Source organism: Cheilinus undulatus, linkage group 20 (assembly GCF_018320785.1).
Source record: "Cheilinus undulatus linkage group 20, ASM1832078v1, whole genome shotgun sequence".
NCBI lineage: Eukaryota > Metazoa > Chordata > Actinopteri > Labriformes > Labridae > Cheilinus > Cheilinus undulatus.
The window spans coordinates 12,957,353-12,976,459 of NC_054884.1; the positions used below are offsets into that span (position 1 = coordinate 12,957,353).

The 19,107-nt window shown below is 37.9% G+C and overlaps 1 protein-coding gene across 2 annotated transcripts in view; it reads left to right on the plus strand.

Annotated features, from left to right (window-relative positions):
- The window catches only part of arsg (arylsulfatase G), a 17,684-nt gene extending 794 nt beyond the window's left edge, over positions 1-16,890 (plus strand). The window contains exons 2-12 of one of the 2 annotated variants that reach the window (XM_041815567.1): positions 1,259-1,320; positions 1,405-1,498; positions 1,576-1,811; positions 5,059-5,173; positions 6,181-6,327; positions 14,971-15,170; positions 15,266-15,346; positions 15,471-15,579; positions 15,948-16,068; positions 16,168-16,258; positions 16,610-16,890. In XM_041815567.1, coding sequence (XP_041671501.1) covers positions 1,272-1,320; positions 1,405-1,498; positions 1,576-1,811; positions 5,059-5,173; positions 6,181-6,327; positions 14,971-15,170; positions 15,266-15,346; positions 15,471-15,579; positions 15,948-16,068; positions 16,168-16,258; positions 16,610-16,890 — 1,524 coding nt within the window. In that variant the 5' untranslated portion in view covers positions 1,259-1,271. Of the gene's footprint in view, positions 1-1,258; positions 1,499-1,575; positions 1,812-5,058; positions 5,174-6,180; positions 6,328-14,970; positions 15,171-15,265; positions 15,347-15,470; positions 15,580-15,947; positions 16,069-16,167; positions 16,259-16,609 lie in introns of both variants that reach the window. The other variant, XM_041815566.1, reaches the window with a different exon arrangement.
- The last annotated feature ends 2,217 nt before the right edge of the window (positions 16,891-19,107 follow it).

The window sequence follows — 19,107 nt, forward strand, 5'->3', positions numbered from 1 at the left end:
AGGTCTGTATTTACTTTAGTCAGGCTATAAACATTTATTGAGGGCAAATAGTTTTTTTTCTCTGGCGCAACATTTTGATTTTTTGAAAAGTACAAAATGATATTCAAGTTTAGCTTGATACTCTGGTATGATAAAGTCCACGGGAGAGGCTGCTTACAAATAATCACAAGTCCTCACTTAACCTGATTTTATCAATCAGCTGTTTACACGCAAACAGGGAAACAGGTCTCGAGGGAGAACTGGTTAGGCGTACTCATTGCTTTGTGTTCATCCAGTTTCTGGTGAACATGTGATGAAGGGAGCAAAGCAAAGGACACCAATTTTTTTGAATGACTTTTTGCACAGGTGTTGTAGTTGAGCTGACACTTACAGGTGCATCTCAAAAATTAGAGAAGTGGTTATGGAGGCAATCAGTCCGTGGCACTGCTGGGGTGTTATGAAGCCAAGGTTGCTTTGATCACAGCCCTGAGCTTGTCTGTATTGTTGAGTCTTGTGTCTCTCATCTTCATTTTGACATTTCTCCAGATATTCTCCACAAGATTCAGGTCAGACAAGTTGGCTGGCCAATCAGCTGCAGTAATACCATGGTCAGCAAACCAGTTTCCGGTAGTTTTGGCTTCACTGTGATCAGTTGGCAATTCCTGCAGGAAAAGGAGATCAGTATTTCCATAAAGCTTCTTTGCAGATGGAAGCGTGAAGTGCTTTAAAATCTCCTGGTACAAGGCTGACAGCGTTGACTCTGGACTTGATAAAGCACAGTAGACCAACACCATGACATGGCAAATTTAACCATCACTGACTGTGGAAACCGAAAACACTGGAAAAATCAAGCACCTTAGATTCCGTGCCTCTCTGCTCATCCTCCAGATTTTGGGACCTCAACTTCCACACGAAACTCAAAATTGACTTTCATCTGATTAAAGGACTTTGGACCACTGAGCAACAGTCCACTGTTGAGTGGTAATCAGAGTGACAGCCTGGGGGAAGAAACAGTTCTCATGTGGAGGTTGTTTCAGGGTGCAGTTCCCTGTTTTGCCTAATGATAGAAGTATTAACAGTTTGTGCTTGGCTGTGTGGTGTCGGCAGCGACAACTTGAGCAACAGCTTAATTATATCAAATCTCTACACCCATTTGAAAAACAGACATGAAGAATTTCAAGGGAGTAACAAATCAAACAATGTGGATCAGCAGTTTGCTAGAACTTTTTCAATCTCAATTGGTTTCCACTATCAATGCATTCATTTTACTCTTTTGCAGATTTTGACCCAACATGGCAGAGGTTTTCACCTGGCTCCTTCTGCCTGCGCTACTGATCAGTGGTCTGTTGCTTCACACTGTGTCCCAACATGAGAAGGAAGTTGATAATCATAATAAAAAGCCCAATTTTATCATCATACTGGCAGATGATATAGGCTGGGGTGACCTGGATGCTAACCAGCCTGAGGTGAAGGCAAACAACACGCCTTATCTAAACTTGTTGGCTGAGCACGGAATCAGGTAAACCATTTATAAATCTGTAACATTTAATAAAGTATAGTCCTTTGTTTCCATATAAGTGTTCTTACTTTCTCCAGATTGACAGACTTTCACTCTCCTGCCTCTACCTGTTCCCCATCCCGCGCTGCCATCCTGACAGGCCGCTACGGCCTCAGAAATGGGGTCACACATAACTTTGGTGTGGGATCAGTGGCTGGTCTGCCACTGTCCGAAGTCACGCTACCCCAGCTGCTGCAGAGGGCGGGATATTACACCGCCATGATAGGGAAATGGCATCTCGGTCACAATGGACCCTACAGTCCTACTAAAAGAGGCAAGTAGGATTGAAATTAATGCACAAAACCAAATAGATGTCATCTACAAAGAAGAAACAGGCATTTTCAAAGAGGTGTGGTGATTAAAATGGAATTTGTATCTAATCCTTTTAGCAGGAAGCAGGAATTGGCCCTCCCAAATCATGCAAAAGTTAAGAACCAACAACAACAGGTTTCTATTATGAACATTTCCTTCTCTTAAAGACGGCATGAACCAAACTTTAAAAGTGTGAAATTTGACCTCTAATCTACTTTTTGCAATGTTTTGCTTCTGCCTGATCTTTTCTGTCCTCTTTTGACAAAATGTACAAAAACAGCCTTCTTTTAGACATACAGTTATAGTAAACCATGTTATCTTAAGCTCAGTAAAGACAACAAGTACATTTAACCACCACAGCCAAAAGCTATAAAAGGACAAATCAAACAAGAGCAGGATGTAAATAAGGGCAGAAGGGATATATACAGTCCAGTCTTGAATATTTGCGTTGTGGCAGCTACTCTACAAGAAAAGGAAGATCTGCTGATACAAATACAGTGCATTAAACTAGGATTTTATTAACTTTTGAACAATTTAAACACTGTTAGAATATAAAAATGTTTGTTTGTTTGTTTGATAGATTAATGAGATAGGAGCTATCTTTCCAGTTCAGTGTTGTGGTGTCGGTCTCTTTCTCTAGGTCACTGCAGCCACATGGAGTGTGTGAGCGAACCCGTCAGCCTCACCGCGGGGAGCAGATCACACTGCTTTCTGCAGCTGTGTCCCGAGACGACACACTCCCCTTTGACTTTTCCCCTACAGCTGACTCAACACCAAGTCCCTGCTAACACCTACATGTTAGCCAAACCCCTCGACCCTCCCCCCATTCAGTCCTTCTTCACCTCAAACACCCTGGCCATATTTTACATGTACAGTGCTATGAAAAAAATTTTGCCCCCCTCCTGATTTCTTATTTTTTTGCATATTTTTGCACACTTAGAGGTTTCAGATCATCAAGCACATTTCAATCGGATTTAGTTCTGGACTTGCTGGTGTGTTTTGGATCATTGTCCTGCTAAATAACCAAAGTGCTTGAGATTGAAGTCACAAACTGATGGCAGGACGTTCTCCTTCATTATTTTCTGGTAGAGAGCAGAATTCATGGTTCCATCAGTTATGACAAGTAATTCAGGTCTTAAAGCAGCAAATCAGCCTCAGACCATCACACTGCTACCCCCATGCTTTACTGTTGGTCTGATGTTGTTTTTATGAAATACTGTGTTAGTTGTACACCAGAAGTAACAGGACACACATCTTAAAATTTCACCTATTGTCTTGTCAGTCCATAGAATATTTTCCCAAAAGTCTTGGGGATCATCAAGATGTTTTCTTGGCAAATGTGAGACGAGCCTTTGTGTACTTTTTGTTCAGCAGTGGTTCTGGCTGTGGAACTTTGCTGTGGATGCCATTTTTGCCCAGTCTCTTTTTTTATTGTTGAATCATGAACACTGAGCTTAAGTTGTTAGGTGAATCCTGCAGGTCTTTAGATGTTCTGGGTCCTGTTGTGACCTGCTGAATGAGTCGGCGTTGCACTCTTGGACTAATTTTGGCAGATTGACCACTCCCAGGAAGGTTTACTACTGTTCCAACTTTTCTCATCCATTTTCTCCATGACAATGGTAGTTTACTTATTTGTTAATACACATAATTGAGTGTTTGTTTATTGAAAAAACACACTTGATTGCCACTTGGATGTGGTCATTGGATCAGTAGATTACGTAGTGTGCATGCACTTATGATTATCCAAGTGAACATGTGTTTATGGATATCTAATGTCTGTAAGAAGACTCTCTTGGTGGATTGAGGAGAGACGGTTGAATGACAGTGCGCTAGCTTAGCAAACAGCTGCCAAGTAGCTAACAGGCTAGGATGAGTCATACATCTGTCTGTTTGATATAACAGAGTCAGATGAATCACTTTGAAATAAAACACGGCATGTTTATTCTGATAGTTTGAAATATTTTTATACATTTAACTGAAAAATTAGAAGTCATGATAGGATGAAAAAATGCTTTAGTAAACACATTGCATTGTATTGTATCACACTGCATCACATTATATTGTATCACATCATAATCATATCACATCATTTTATTTGTATCAAATTGTATCATTCAACATCATGGATCAGTGGATCGTATTGCATCACATCATATTGTATGGTATCTTTTGCATTGCATCATATCAGATCTCATTGCATTGCATCATATCCCATCACTTCCTATCACCTCGTATCAGATTGCATCGATGAATGGAATCACATCACATCGCATCGTACCACACTGTATGCTATCACATCGTATTGTATTTAATTGTATTGTGTGTACATTGTATTGCGGATTGTTTTGTGTTGAGTCATACTGTATCACATTATATCACATCATATTGTATTATGTCGTGTCGTGTCATCTTGTCTCATATCATATAGTGTTGTATTGTATCACACTGTATCACCTCATATAGATAATATATTAATCCTGAGGAAAATTCAGTTCAATATTTTACTGTGTTGTGTCGTGTATTGTGTCTTTTACCGTATCGTATCATCAGTATCCTTGACATTCCCACTCCTAATCTTTAAGCAATAGGTTTATTTAGCTTTTCCTCATTATCCTGCCCTTGGCCTTGTCTTCAGACAGTTTATGTTTTTTTTTTTATTGTACAGCCATGGGACTGAACAGGTGGTACAAGGAAAAAGATAAGCGATGATGTGAACAAAAGCCTTGTTCAAACAAGTTGTGTCAGCTCCAAGATGTGATCAAATTTTTTCTAAGAAGACTAATGCCAACTTTTGTGTGATGACAACAAGGAAACTGGTTTTTGAGGTTTGATCAGCCAGTAAAATCACCAGATTATTTTAATTTTTTTAAGGTGAGTCTGGCAAATTTTGGTATAGGCTGAAAATCATCTAGGACATTTACAGACTATACTTCAGTTTGATGTGTGACATTCTTGCTCTCTTCAAGACCTTTGTAATATTGCATAGCACAGGAATACATTTTTCTGCTCCCTAAAACAGTGACAATTTGCCTGCTTCTTAGTTCTTTGAGAAGCTTTCACATACATTCACAAAAATATGTCTTGTTCAGTAATAAAGTGTGTTTGTATTGCAAGTGAACAGCACAGTCAAAACACAACAAGCCTCTTATTTGTTGCCAAATTTTCAAACGGGTTTCTGAAGACGAGCACTGTGTTTATTTTCTGAACAGGTTTTGAATACTACTTTGGTATCCCGTACAGCAATGACATGGGCTGTACTGACAAACCAGGATACGATGTACCCGAGTGCCACCCTTGTCACTCATATGGACCACAAGTAATCAGGTGTGGTTCTTTCTATTACATTAATGACATCCTCATGCTATAATTAAAGTTGCTCTGCTTAAAAATTGTTCCATTTCTCACTCAGTTATATTCTTTTAAAATCTAAAGATTGAAAATTTTTTTTTTGTTATTAATGTGACAATCATGACAGTCTTTACAAGTTGATGTAAAACTGAGTTTTTAAAGTTTAAACTCTGAGTCAAGGCAAGGCAACTCTTTATATAGAGTGCCATTCGTACTTGCAGCAATTCCAAAGTGCTTTACAGAACAAAAAACAAGACATTTTTAATATCAAAGTTATCAAAAGACATGACGTAGAGCAAAGATAACAAATCATTAATAAAATTAATTGGCATTTCTTAAGTTATTCTTTGAAATTGTTTAAATCATAAAAATGGTTCATGTGATAATGGTGGCAAGGGCACCTGTGACATAGTGGTGAATTGGGTAATCTCCCACTTGGAAAGCCTGGGGTCTGATCCCCAGTTCCTGCAGCCACGTGTCAATTTGTCCTTGGACAAGACACATATTCCTAAATTGCTTCCACTGCTGAGTCAATAGTTTGTAAAAAGTGCTTTGACTAGTCAGCTGACCAAAAAAGCAAAAGTCCTTTTACCATTTAAGTAAAAAAAAAAAGGTAACACATGAGTGTAGTCATGTGATGGCACTGAGATAAACAACAGTGTGTCATCTGCATAGGCATGAAACTATATGTTATAAGATGCTGTAATCTGAGCAAGTGGTAGCATGTAGAAATGAAACAGTATGGGGCCAAGACTTGAATCTTGGGGAACGCCACGTCATCTGTCTATGCACAGATTTTTACTTAGCAAAGGACACAAACTAGCCCGTCTTGTATGTTTTGAACCACTTTAGTACAGTACCAGAAAGTCTAAACCACTGTTCCAGTCTGTTGAGCAGTACACTCTTAGTGAAATTTATAGCACTGAATACATGTATGAAGTCCATTAATCATGTTGTTACACTGCATTATTGTTATATTCTAGGTTGCAGAGGAGTGTGCATGGAGGCTGTTACTCCAAAGTGGGCCTTCCTTTGATTGAAAACAGCAGTATTGTGGAGCAGCCGCTTGACCTGTGGACACTGACAAAAAAATACAAATCTGCTGCAGTCAGGATCATACACAATGCAAGGTACAATACAACTGCAAACATAGCTGAAACATACGACAAGTATTTGAAGTAGTATTACCTTGTTTTTTTAGTATATTCTTCACCACAACCAGCATGTAACAGCTAATTAACAAAGGACTAAGAATGGATCCTTGTGGCACACTGCAGACAATGCTGTAATTTTTAATGAAAAATTGCCCCATAAAACTGAGAATGTTCTGTCCTTTAGATTTGATTTGAAGCACTAGGTGACAGATCTGGATAGGCCAATACATTTTCCAGTCTGTGCAGTAGGATGTTGTGATAAGCTGTATCAAATATAAAGTCAAATCTACGAATGATAAGATTTAGATTTTATTGGAATTGTTTATTTTTAGATTATTGATTATGTTGACAAGAGCAATATCATGGCTCTGATTGGCGATTGGTATTCTTCAGACAGATTGCTAAGGGTAAAGTAAATGTGTAGTTGTTTAAATGTCAGTATAAAATGTTTGAACATAATTTTTATTAAAAAAAAAAACAAAACAAAATTTTCCATAGCAAAATCCCATTTCACTAGCATTGGGCCAAAACCTTGTATCTCCATTTTTCATTATTTTAATGCATGGGTGTCAAACTCAAGGCCCGGGGGCCAAATCCGGCCCGTGGTGCAGTTACACCCGGCCCGCAAGATCATATCATATTCTTACTTACTACTGGCCCTAAAATACGAGGTCTACAGATTTCCTCCAGTACAAAAATATCAACTTAGCCACGATGATATCAAATATCTTTAAGTCATAAAAATGTGAAAAAAAAATAAAGAATTAAAAATAATCAGAAAAAAAACGTTGGAAAAGAAATTATTTTTGTGTTTTCATTTCATATTTAAATTTTGCATTGCACAATTATGACATCAGTCTGTTATTTAGACTTTTATATTTTAACCTTTTACATTTATTGTTATGACTTTATGTATGTATTTTGACTTTGTCAATTTCTTATTTTCACCTTTTATCTCATATTTATTTTAACTTTTCAATCTAAAATATTTATTAATCTAATAATTTCAGCTTTTTCAATTTAAAATGTATTATATTCACTTTTAACTCATATTTTGACCTTTTACATTTATAATTTTGACTTTTTATCAAATCGTTTTAACTTTTCAACTTATTTCAACTTCTATCTCACATTTTGACATTTAAGGTGCACCATTTTAAATTTTAAGTCATATTTTTGCCTTGACAACATGATTGTGACTTTATTTTTTATATATTTGCCTTTTAAAAGCATTATTTTAACATCTAATTTTGTGTTTTGACCTTTTGAACTAAAAGTTTGACTTTTTAATCTCAGATTTTGAACCTTTTAACTAATCATTTTGACTTTTTAAATCTCGTAATCATTTATTATTGGTGCTAGTTTTTCCCCCATAATTTATTACTGGTGAAAATGAGGTTAACAGTTTGGCTAAATGTGGACCCTGTTAGGCCCTCAGATTAGACCTTAATTCAGAATCCGGCCCCTTCTGTCATTGAGTTTGACACCCCTGTTTTATTGTATTTTCATAAATTTGTGCTATTGGTCACCCTTTACATCTGGCAGTGGATTCTAACACATTTAAGAGCTATAGAAAGTGTCAAAAATATGCCAACTATGACCATTCAGTGTTAGATTATTTTAAAGATGCTGCATTTTTAAAATTCCTTGAAGAGTGGTGATTTTGGAGATACAAGGTTTAGGCAGACACTAGCGATACGCAACAGAAGCACTAAACAGGCCAGCAAATGCTGGTGTTATGGTTGACAATGTTACTGTGTTTACTGGGGACTCTAAATAGGTTAAGATGTTTGACTGGCCCAAACGTAACCATTTTATGTACAATTTATTTCACTGCTGATCTCAGTCATCATACGGTTATTTAATTTTATGTGTAAAGATTTTTTACATCAAACAATTTATGTCCCCATAATATTTTTTAAATGCTTGTTAGATGTGGTTGGTAGTTCTAGTGACAGAGTAATATGACCTCAAAGGGGGGATGGTTTTGTTTGAGTTCTCTGTACTCAGTGTTTGCACACCACTACACTGCAAATACTCTGAGAGTACGTACAGCTGGTCCCACAGCTTAAAAGCATGGACACAACTTTTAACTGGCCTAATTTTACCATCTTGATGTCTGCATCAACAGGTGAAAAATCGACTCTCATGTGGAAAAGTGTTGTTGCTCGTCGCAGTTCAGGGCTAAAACAAAGGCCAGTGACCCAATGTCAGACTAACGAAAATTGTATTTCTTAAACAAAAGTCCAACAGGCAGACACAAAAACTTACTTCAGTGATCAGAATGCAAAAAAGTTCAAAAAGAGGCAGAAAAGCTCAAGGAAACACTGAAAATATGTAAGCATCACTGGAAGACGTACAGGGCACAGATGAAACTGATGAGGGTGATTAGTATAAAGAAAACAGAAGGGCAGGAAGAAGATTAGGACTCATACACAAGGACAAAAAGGAATGAAAAAGGATATAACCATAAAAAGCAACATAAAGAATGCAGGGAACACACTAAGGAAAATCAAGACTATGATAGTGTCCCTCGTCAAGTGAGACCTTGGAAAGCTGATCATGGCAGCACCACAATATCTCTATATGACACAAAGGACAATGTGCTCAAAAGTCAAAGCAAGTTTCCCCCAGTGCTTTAGTTTGAGGAGTAATGCTTTATTACCTTGTTTAACATCAGCAGTAAAGATGTTTACATTAAGGGCAGAATATTCCAAGTTTTAACAAGTTTGATGGTTTCAGTTTTTCATGCTTGTTGGAAGATTGCACTGAAAAAAGACACATGAATCCAGTAAAACATGAAGCTTACTTTGCACCATGTTACACCCAATACTGTGTACAAGTAGGCACAGATTACATCTTGTTTAAAACTGATTCTATTTCAAGCTGATGATAGTACTTTTTTTTGTTTTATGTTTCAATGTAGGTGAAAGTTGGAGGTTTGATTATATGGTCACCCTAGCATAATCTTCGGGAGACTTCAGATCCTGGTGGAAAACGAACAACATTGGGCCACTGGAGCCAACTGGTTCCTTGTTGATAAATTACTAGAACTGAAAGTTCTTGGTATGTCTGGTTGAAAAGCATCTTAAGCCTTATAGCAGCATAATTTGGGATTGGTCCAATGCAAGCCTAAGCCAGGCTTTCTGATAAACTTAATAAATGAATAAAAATTAGAGCTGGTTATTTAAGAAGGGAAGGTTACCGCCTCCTAACCCTGACTGGTAGATGATTCAACTGAAGAGGGTTCTGAAAAATAGAGGGTCTACCTCCTGCACTACCACTGAAGATTTACAAACAGAGTGTGAGAGTTTTGCAAATTTGCCACCAGAGTTGGCTGGTAAAAGTACGGTACATAAAGTGTGTGAATGAATGGGTGTGCGCTAACCTCGCTGTGTGCAGCTCTCTGTGAAAAGTGGGCCTTCAAGCTATAGCACAGTCATGTGAGCTAAAGCAGTGGTTATCAGTCATGTGCTGTCAAGACCCAGAAGTATGCAGGCTTTCATTCAGTGAAGCCATTTCAAAGGCGTTGATGCTGGGGTTAAGAAAGTTCACATTCCTACAAAGAAAAGGAAATGGCAGAACAAATTAAACTCTCTCATGTGCACCTTTAAAACACTGAAAATGCCACAAATGAAATTTAACAACAGCAATAAAACTAATGTTTCAGTAGTGAAAAACTTTAGAAACCAGTAAATCCAGTGTTGCAAGCTATGGTTTGAAAAATTTCCAGCTATCAGCAAATTCATAGAATAAGACTTTTTTTTTTTTTTTTTTTTTTTAAGTTTTCCAGGAGGTTGTCAGGGTTTTAATGCTAGGTTTCGGTTATTGTTTTAATAATTATAATTATGATTAGAGTTATTATTATAAATAAATCAAAGTATTAAAAAAGAGTAATAATTAATTGGGAACCACCCCTAAACAGGGAACAACAATGAAAAAAACAGCAAAAATCAGTCTTACAATTAATGTTTAAATAATGTTATTATTTTTAATAGATATTGGTATTTAAATAAATAGAAGGTGTGAAATTGTATAACAGCATTCAATGGGAAAGCATTGTTGCAATTTGTAAGTGCAGTAATCACAGAGAACTTTAAACTCTTTACTCGATAATAGACTTCATTTACTAAAGCAGCATCAATTAGAATCGATGTCTCTTAATCAAACAAATAGCTATTGTTACGCTAAACTCAAGGATTATTTTAGAAAATCAAAACAATCCCAAAGTGCTTTTTAATACAGTCGACAGACTTTTAAATCCCAAATCATTGAATACTGAGATGATTTTAACTCTGAAATGTGAAGAATTTGCTGGTTATTTTAAGGATAAAATCATCTCCATTAGAAAAAGTATTTTAAATCAAACAACTCAGTCTCCCTGTGATCTCCCCGCTGTTGGTCCCCCAGCAACTTTATCTTCATTTGTACCAATGACAGAAGAGGCCATAGGGGATGTGGTAGGGGCGATGAAGCCTTCCTCATGTCCACTAGATCCCATCCCACCCAAGCTTTTTAAATCCTGTTACAGTAGCCTCTCATATGAAATTACAAGGATTGTAAACACTTCTCTTAACTCTGGCATCTTCCCATCAGCTTTTAAAACCTCTGCTGTGAAACCTCTTATTAAAAAGAACAGTTTAGACCTCTTTCAGTCAAATAATTACAGACCAATTTCTAATCTACCATTTTTAAGTAAAATTTTAGACAAAATTGCTTTTAACCAATTATCTGCTCATTTATCCCAGAACAGCATTTTAGACTCACTTCAATCCGGTTTCACAAAAAACCACAGCACTGAGACAGCCCTGCTGAAAGTTGTAAATGATGTTAGAATGGTTTTAGATGAAAACAACGTGCCAGTCCTTATTCTTTTAGACCTTAATGTGGCTTTCAACACACTTGACCATGAGATTTTAATCAACCGACTAGAGAAATGGGCCGGTCTCTCTGACCTTGTTTTAGCCTGGTGGTTAGCCTCCTATCTTTTTAACAGACAGTTTTACGTCAGCCTTGGTGCTAGTGTGTCCCAGCCTCACGATTTAAATTATGGTATCCCACAAGGAAGCATTCTTGGACCCATTTTATTCTCACTTTACACACTACCACTCGGAAATATCATCACACAACATATCAGCTATCACTTATATGCCGATGACACTCAGTTATACCTCTCTGTTTCCCCTGATGACCCCACTTCTTTGCATTCACTTACTGCCTGTATCTCTGACATCAATGTATGGATGAGCAAGAACTTTTTAAAACTAAGTGATAACAAAACCAAAATTCTTTAAATTGGACCTAAAGAAAAATGAGAGCAAATTCAAACACAACTCAGAGGTTTTAACAGTTACATTCAAGCCAGTGTCACAAACCTGGGAGTGGTTTTAGATCAAGATTTAAATTTTAATCCACATTTTAACAAGGTCATAAGTACATCTTTTTTCATCTAAGAAATATTGCCAAAGTGAGACCTTTTTTAACACAAAAAGACGCTGAAATTTTAATTCATGCTTTTATTTTCAGCCGTTTAGATTATTGTAACACTCTTTTTACTGATTACCCCAAAAGTCATTAAAAAACTACAGCTTATTCAGAATTCTGCTGCAAAAATTTTAACCAAAAAGAAGCAAGTCGAGCACATTACCCCCCTTTTAAAAACTCTGCACTGGCTTCCCGTTTCTTTTAGAATCGATTTTAAAGTTCTTTTAATTGTTATATATATAATTATTATTATTATTATTATTATTTATTTTTATTTTTTTCTAGTTTTTCTTTTCTCTGTTTCTTCAATTTGTCTTATTCTATTCCTTACTGTCTCTTGCTCTCTTTGGTTTTTATTGATCATTGCTGTCTGTCCTTCGTAAAGCACTTTGGGCTACATGTCTATGTATGAAAGGTGCTATACAAATAAATAAAGTTGAATGTGAACGGTGAATGTGTGTAGGAGAGGCAGTATGGTGATGATGTCACAGGTACTAAGATAGTAAAAGAAAGACAACAGTTACAATATGGCTAAAATACTCAGCATAAATGATTCACCACACAGTAACCCAGTGGACAGATTTTGATTATACAGAAGTAAAGTAAATCAACAACACATAAGCAGACGATAGGGCAACAAATGCAGCTATAGATTAGTGCACATAAAACATTTCCTTTAGCTAGTTCTGTCCAGATCACAGCCTCTTCCTTGTGATCACGGTGTGTGATTAGAGTCTGATGTCTAACAGATCCAGAAGGTTGCAGAGGTCAGTCCATTCCTTCCACAATTCCAGCAAGTTAAAAGTCATGTGGCATCAAGAATGAAAGCAGGGCTCTTATTTACTTTCTGAGGCTGGGGAAGAGTTGCATGCCCTTCTTTGGACACTGAGGGCTTTCTGCAGTACTTCTGTCTGGATAGCATACAAGGAAGGAAAGAACTCTTGTACTCAGCTGGCGGGTTACTGACTGCGCTAATACTTAAAGGTGACATACTATGCAAAATACACTTTTTCAGGCTTTTCTAGTAAAAATGTGTGCCCCTGGCCTGTCCACAATCACCCCAAGAATCAGAAAAATCACATCCCTCTGCCCCTCTCTTTCTCCACCTTTCATAAAATGTATGTTGAAACAAGCTGTTTTCAGATTTTTCCCCACATGATGTCATGTGGGGAATTAGCACCACCACCAGGCTTGGTTAGTGCTCCCTGCTTGCAAGAAAGTTCTCAGCTGGAGGCTGAGGGGAGGATCAGGGGAGCTACATCCATTAAGCCAGAGGTTCTCAACCTTTTCAGCCTGCAACCCCCAAAATTAAGGTGCCAGAGACTGGGGACCCCTACCTGAATGTGGTTGAACAGCCAAGAACATTCAAGAATAGTCGTGTGCAGACAAGACTGTCCATAAGGAGGGATTAAAAGGGGAGGTCTCTGGGACTCAGCCAAACTGGGGGCCCATGGAACTCAGCAAAATCATGGTCCACTGTAAAGTTATATTTGACCTGAATAATAATCACTTTATCAAAGAAACAAATAACTTTATTCATTTAGCCTTCCTTGGATGAAAAAAACTTTTGTTAAAAACATAATTTAGATGGGTTAGAAATTGCTAAAATTGGTTAATAATGGCAAAAAATGGTGAAAAGGTCATGAAATTAGATTTTGAAAGAACATAAACAGGTAAAAAGTGGCAAAAATTAGATAAAAGTGGCAAAAAAAAATCAAAAATGGGTTAAAGTGGCAAAAATGTGCACAAAAAGTGGTAAAGGGGGATTTTAAAAATAGCTGAAATTGCTTTAAAGTGCAAAAAATTGGTGGAAAATAAGTGGAATGGGATCAAAATTGATATACACTGGCAAAATGGATTAGCTCTGGTTAAAATGGGCAGAAAGGGGTGTAAAAAGGACTTGAAGGAGGCAATAATGGGTCAAAAGAGGCAACCATAGGCAGAAAGTGGCAATAATTGGTTTAGAAGTGGCAAAAACAGGCAGAAAAAGGTGATGGAAAGGGTTTAAAACAGACAAAAATGGGTTTCAAGTGGCAAAAATGTGCTAAAATTGGTGGGGAAAAGTGATGAAAAGGGTTAAAATTTGTTAAAATTGGTGTAAAGTGGCAACAGTGTTGTCTAAAAAATATTCTGAATTTTTTTAAGGCAAATGGTGACCCCCTCTCAGTCTCTTCACGACCCCAAAGCGGGTCCCGACCCCAAGGTTGAGAACCACTGCATTAAGCCACATCAATTTCCTGTGAGAGGTGTAGTCAGGGGCAGAGTCAGACAGCTCATTAACATTTAAACCACAGACACAGAAGCAGCTCATTCTGAGCAGGGCTGAAACAGAGGGTTTTTTAGAGATCGGAAAATCCATTACTGTTGTGATTTTCAGCAACAGACTTAACAGGTATTTTTTGGGGGCCTCTGAAACCAATATAACCTTATCTTGAAGGGTTAAAATATGTGACCTTTAAGCTAAACCTGGGAACATAAAACAACAGTGGGAGACACCTGGTCTACTGTGCAATGACAATTTCATGCCTCTATCAGCATGTGACTTACAATTCTCTTAGATCTTCTAAATCGCCTAGATTTGCTCAAAATCAGTGACTTTAATTTTAGCTTGTGTTAAAGATTATTCCACGACAAAGATTTATTATTGGATAACAAGTATTAACCCTAAATCTATCAAACTCTGGATACAGTAGAGAGCATCACATTTAAGGCTCTGAGTCTAACTAGTTACCAGTAGAGCTGAAGGAAAGTGTGGCACAAAAGTAAGCTGGCAGTTTTCCCAGTCTTGCTTTGTAAATACGCTACTGCTGCTGTCTGCAAATTGTTAATTGTGTCCAACTCACTAGATCATAAAGAATGCAGTGATGAGTCAGGGATTTTCCATTAGTGATGAAATGCAGAGATGCATGTAACACTGAGCCAAAGGGTCTGTAAAGTGGATAAGGAGGCATGCATGCACATTACATCTCTACAACCAAACACAGAGACAAAGTTCACTTGTCCAAAGAACGGAAGCATGGAAGTAGATGGCAGTGTCATCAGCATAAGATCGTTTGTTGCTTCAATAAATTGAAGTGACAAAGCTCCTCTCTTTATATGTTGTCAAAGATTCAAAAAACAAATCTATCATTGCAGGGAGAGAGGACAGCCCTATCTCCTCTACATTGCTTTAGCCCACATGCACGTTCCCCTCGCTCCTCCGCCTTCTCAAGATGCCTCCTCCACGGACAGCAGTGTGTACTCTGCCAGCCTTCGAGAGATGGACAGTTTGGTGGGAGCAGTTAAGAGCGCCTCAGATGAAACAGACAAAGATAATACTCTCATCTGGTTCACAGGTCAGTCAGAAGGGTTTGTTAAATCTGTTATTCCACACTACCTGTGTGGCCATTGTCCTAGAAATGTCTGCATTATAGATGTGTGTTGTGTTTAGGTGACAATGGGCCATGGGAACAGAAGTGCCAGTATGCAGGAAGTGTTGGACCTTTCATGGGGAAGTGGCAGACCAGCACAGGTATAAAAAACAATTCTATAAAGTAAGCTGATGTGGCTGATTACATAAAATATTCCAGAACTACTTCACATGTTTTTGCTGTGAATTGTTATGTTCCCAGAGTCATTTTTTACTCATGTGTTAGGCGGAGGCTCAGCAAAGCGCACCACCTGGGAGGGAGGCCACAGGGTGCCAACAGTGGCGTACTGGCCTGGAAGGATTCCTGCAAACACTACCAGCTCTGCCCTGCTCAGGTTCTCCAATTGTAGAAACACACAGACTGCTTCAGTTCCTTGATATTTTTAAAAGATGAAAAGAATTTTTGTGTAGGAGTTTTTTTTCATGAAATTTTAATTTGCAAGTGAGATTTAGTATCTATAATGGAATTTAAATTTAAATTTTACACCTGTTTTACACTCATGGTAAAGGGGCATCAAATCTTCCCTCACAGTGAGGTTGCCATATCAGTATAAAAGTATATATTGCTGGTTCAGATTTTTCTTCTTTCTTCTTATCAATTATACCATGAATGAGCTTCCAATATAAAGCTACTTCTATTTCAACACAGGGAGAAATAAAACGCACATGAAATATATCTTTTCTTCTCTTCATGCTCTTGCAGTGGTATGGACATCTTCCCAACTCTCCTCTCCCTGGCAGGAATAACTGCCCCCTCTGACAGACGCTATGATGGCATTGATGCATCAGGTGTCCTCCTGCATGGTAAACAGGATGGCCATGAGGTACTGACTTTGACAGATATTGATTTATTCTCTGATTTATTCTTTGTTTTTTGGGTTAAACGTCAAGCTGCAGGTATAAGCTTGTGTTGTTTCTTGTAGTTTCTCTTCCATCCAAATAGTGGAGCTGCTGGGAGGTTTGGTGACCTGCAGGCAGCTCGAAGTGGCAAACACAAAGCTTTTTACATCACAGGTAAAATAAAAGGTCACATATATACAAAAAAGTCCTCCTACGCTGCAGTACAATGTTGTTATTTCCTGTCACGGTGATAGATGGTGTGCATGACGTTATATCAACAAGGTAGTACTGGCCAAGAGGCCTGCGTTTCTTTCTGAGCAGGCACATTCTCTAAGCTTGACTCAAATTGCTAGCAGCTACTGTATTTTCTCAAAGTAAATCATTGGGATGTTTAAATAATAACGCCTATCCCGCCTAATCTCTCTTGAGAATGAAACCAGGCTTCATAAAGGTGAATTTAAAGAGAGAAAAAAAGGGCATTAAGATGTGACACAATCTTTGAAACATATTCTTATTAAATTGCAGGTGCAGCCGAGGCATGTGGTGGTTCAACAGGAAGTCAGCAGCTCCATAACCCACCATTGATATTCGATCTGGAGCATGACAAGGCAGAGGAAACACCTCTGGAGGTCCAGACACCCGAGTACCAGGCAGCAGCGCAGAGGATTGGCCGCATGAGGGAGGAGTTGCTGTGGGACATTGCAACGGACACGTCAGTCTCCACAGCAGATTATAGCACAGATGACTCTGCAGCACCCTGCTGTGACCCCAGACGGGCTGTTTGCCGCTGCAGCATGCTGGGCTGATGCTGGGAAATCACACACACTTGCGCACTTAGAGAGAAGCACTGATGCAAGCAAACAGATGTGGAGACAGATGTCTTGTTTGGACATGCTCAGCTGGTTGTTTGTAGAGTGTTTGTTTGGGAGGTTCAATGTTCAGATGCAGCAGGAGACATGCAAACAAGAAAAGAGGGTGAAAAGGTCCAGACAGATGAACTTTGATCAGATAATGTCACATCTTTAATTTAGGGCACTTAAGCTACTTTTTTCAGTAATTTATGATAATGATTTATGATAAGTAATTAAGGTTTTTTGAAAAAAACAAAACAAAAAAATCGGAAACTTTGCAAACATATGTATTTGTTTGAAATGAAACAACATTTAATACAGGTCTTGTTAAATTAAAACAAAGCTTGCTAATAAAAACAACACAAATTTGAGGTTGCATCATGTCTCAGCTTTAATGAGTCTCTGGTTTAAATGCCCAGAATGAACAGCTCAATGCAGCGTAAGGGTGTCCTAACAGCGCCACCTTTTGGCAAATCAATGGTATTACCATGTTACTTATTACAACAGTACTATTTATAAATGTTATATATACATTATACACAGTAAAAATCCTCAATACATACACACATGGTCAGTCAACGCGAGTAACACTTAAAACATTTTGACCAAAGAATATTTAATACATCAAATAAAAATGACGTACATGTTAAAGTGTGTTCAGCATCATGTAGTAAATAAAAAGGTCTTCAGGATATCACTGAAATTCAAGGACCTGCAACTTTGTCCCGTACAGCTCAACACAAGGCTTTTCACATTCAGCTGCTGACTGCTCCTCTGACTTAAACTAACCTTCGAGATAAATAAGCTTACATTTGTTACTCTGCATCTCTCGTCACAACAATTAGTATGACAGCCGCACCTTCACGTCATAAATACATACTGCATGCATCACGATTCATAGTGTCACACCCAGAAACTTCTTTTCCTTCTCGAGTGAGCTGCTGCTCCTCTTTACAGAGATGTGACCCATTTAATGCCCATTCAAAAGCTCCAAATCTACAGAGGCCTAATTGACAAAAATGCACTGATAAGAGTTATAAATAAAAGATAACAAATTCTAATCTTGTGAATTTTACAGGCTGCACTGTTGTTAGCACTGTCACCTCACAGCTAGAGGGTTCCTGGTTCAAATCCCCATTAAATAGGGGCATTTTGTGTGGAGGTACTCCAGCTTTCGTCCACAGTCCAAAGACATGCTCATAAGATTAATGAGCAACTCTACATTTCCCATGAATGTGACTACAGTTTGTCTTTATATATGGATGATGCTGATTGGTTCATTAATTCTCCGACTGGGTACATGGAATCTGGATGATCCATTATCTTTGCAAGGCTACATTTTTTAAGTTTCTTTTTGGTGAAATTTTAGACATACAGAGCACTTACGGTTACTAACGAGGGAAGCAGAAGCTAACTTCTGTAACCTAGCAAAAGTGAGAGTGCTCTTAAATTGACATGGTGGAAACTCCCTCTTAAAAAGCCTCAGAGAAACATTTTATTAGTGACATCTGTGCATCTCTCTGAAGAGCTTTTTTGTCAATCTGGCCCCTGGAATCTCACAAACCACTGCAGGCTACAGTCGCCTGTTGTCTTCACTACCACCTCATCATATTCAGTCTGCTGAAAAATAAAAGATTTATCACACCCTCACCAAAATGAAAATGGTTTGCAACAATATTATGACTGTGTTTTCTGGGTTTCTTGGTGTAGTCAGTATTTTAAAAAAGGTTTTAACACTGTTTGTTAAAGCTCCTGTGAGGAACTTTCAGTTTGTGTTGTATTTTAGTGGATAAAACCATACCTCATCTCTTTTCTGAATATGCCTGTACATGTGTAAGTAGTGTTTATTTTTGCTGAAAAAGGCAGAAAAAGGCTATTTCTGTAGGGAGCTGCTAATCTGACACCTAACCCCCAGCAGTGGTTTAAGACATTAAACATAATACAGAAGTACTCCGTCTTTCACTTATAGTCTTTTTTGCTTTTGTAGGTCATATAGAAGCCTCAGTATTTATTTTAGTCTTTTTGATAACCAGCTAAAAACTCCTCACAGGAGCTTTAATGGTATCATGTAGACTTTAACTTTGGGACTCTTTGAGAGTCTTTCATTCTAAGTAAAGAGCTAAAGATGTTCTGAATATGTTTTTTTATAATGGGAGGACTTTCCAATCTTTA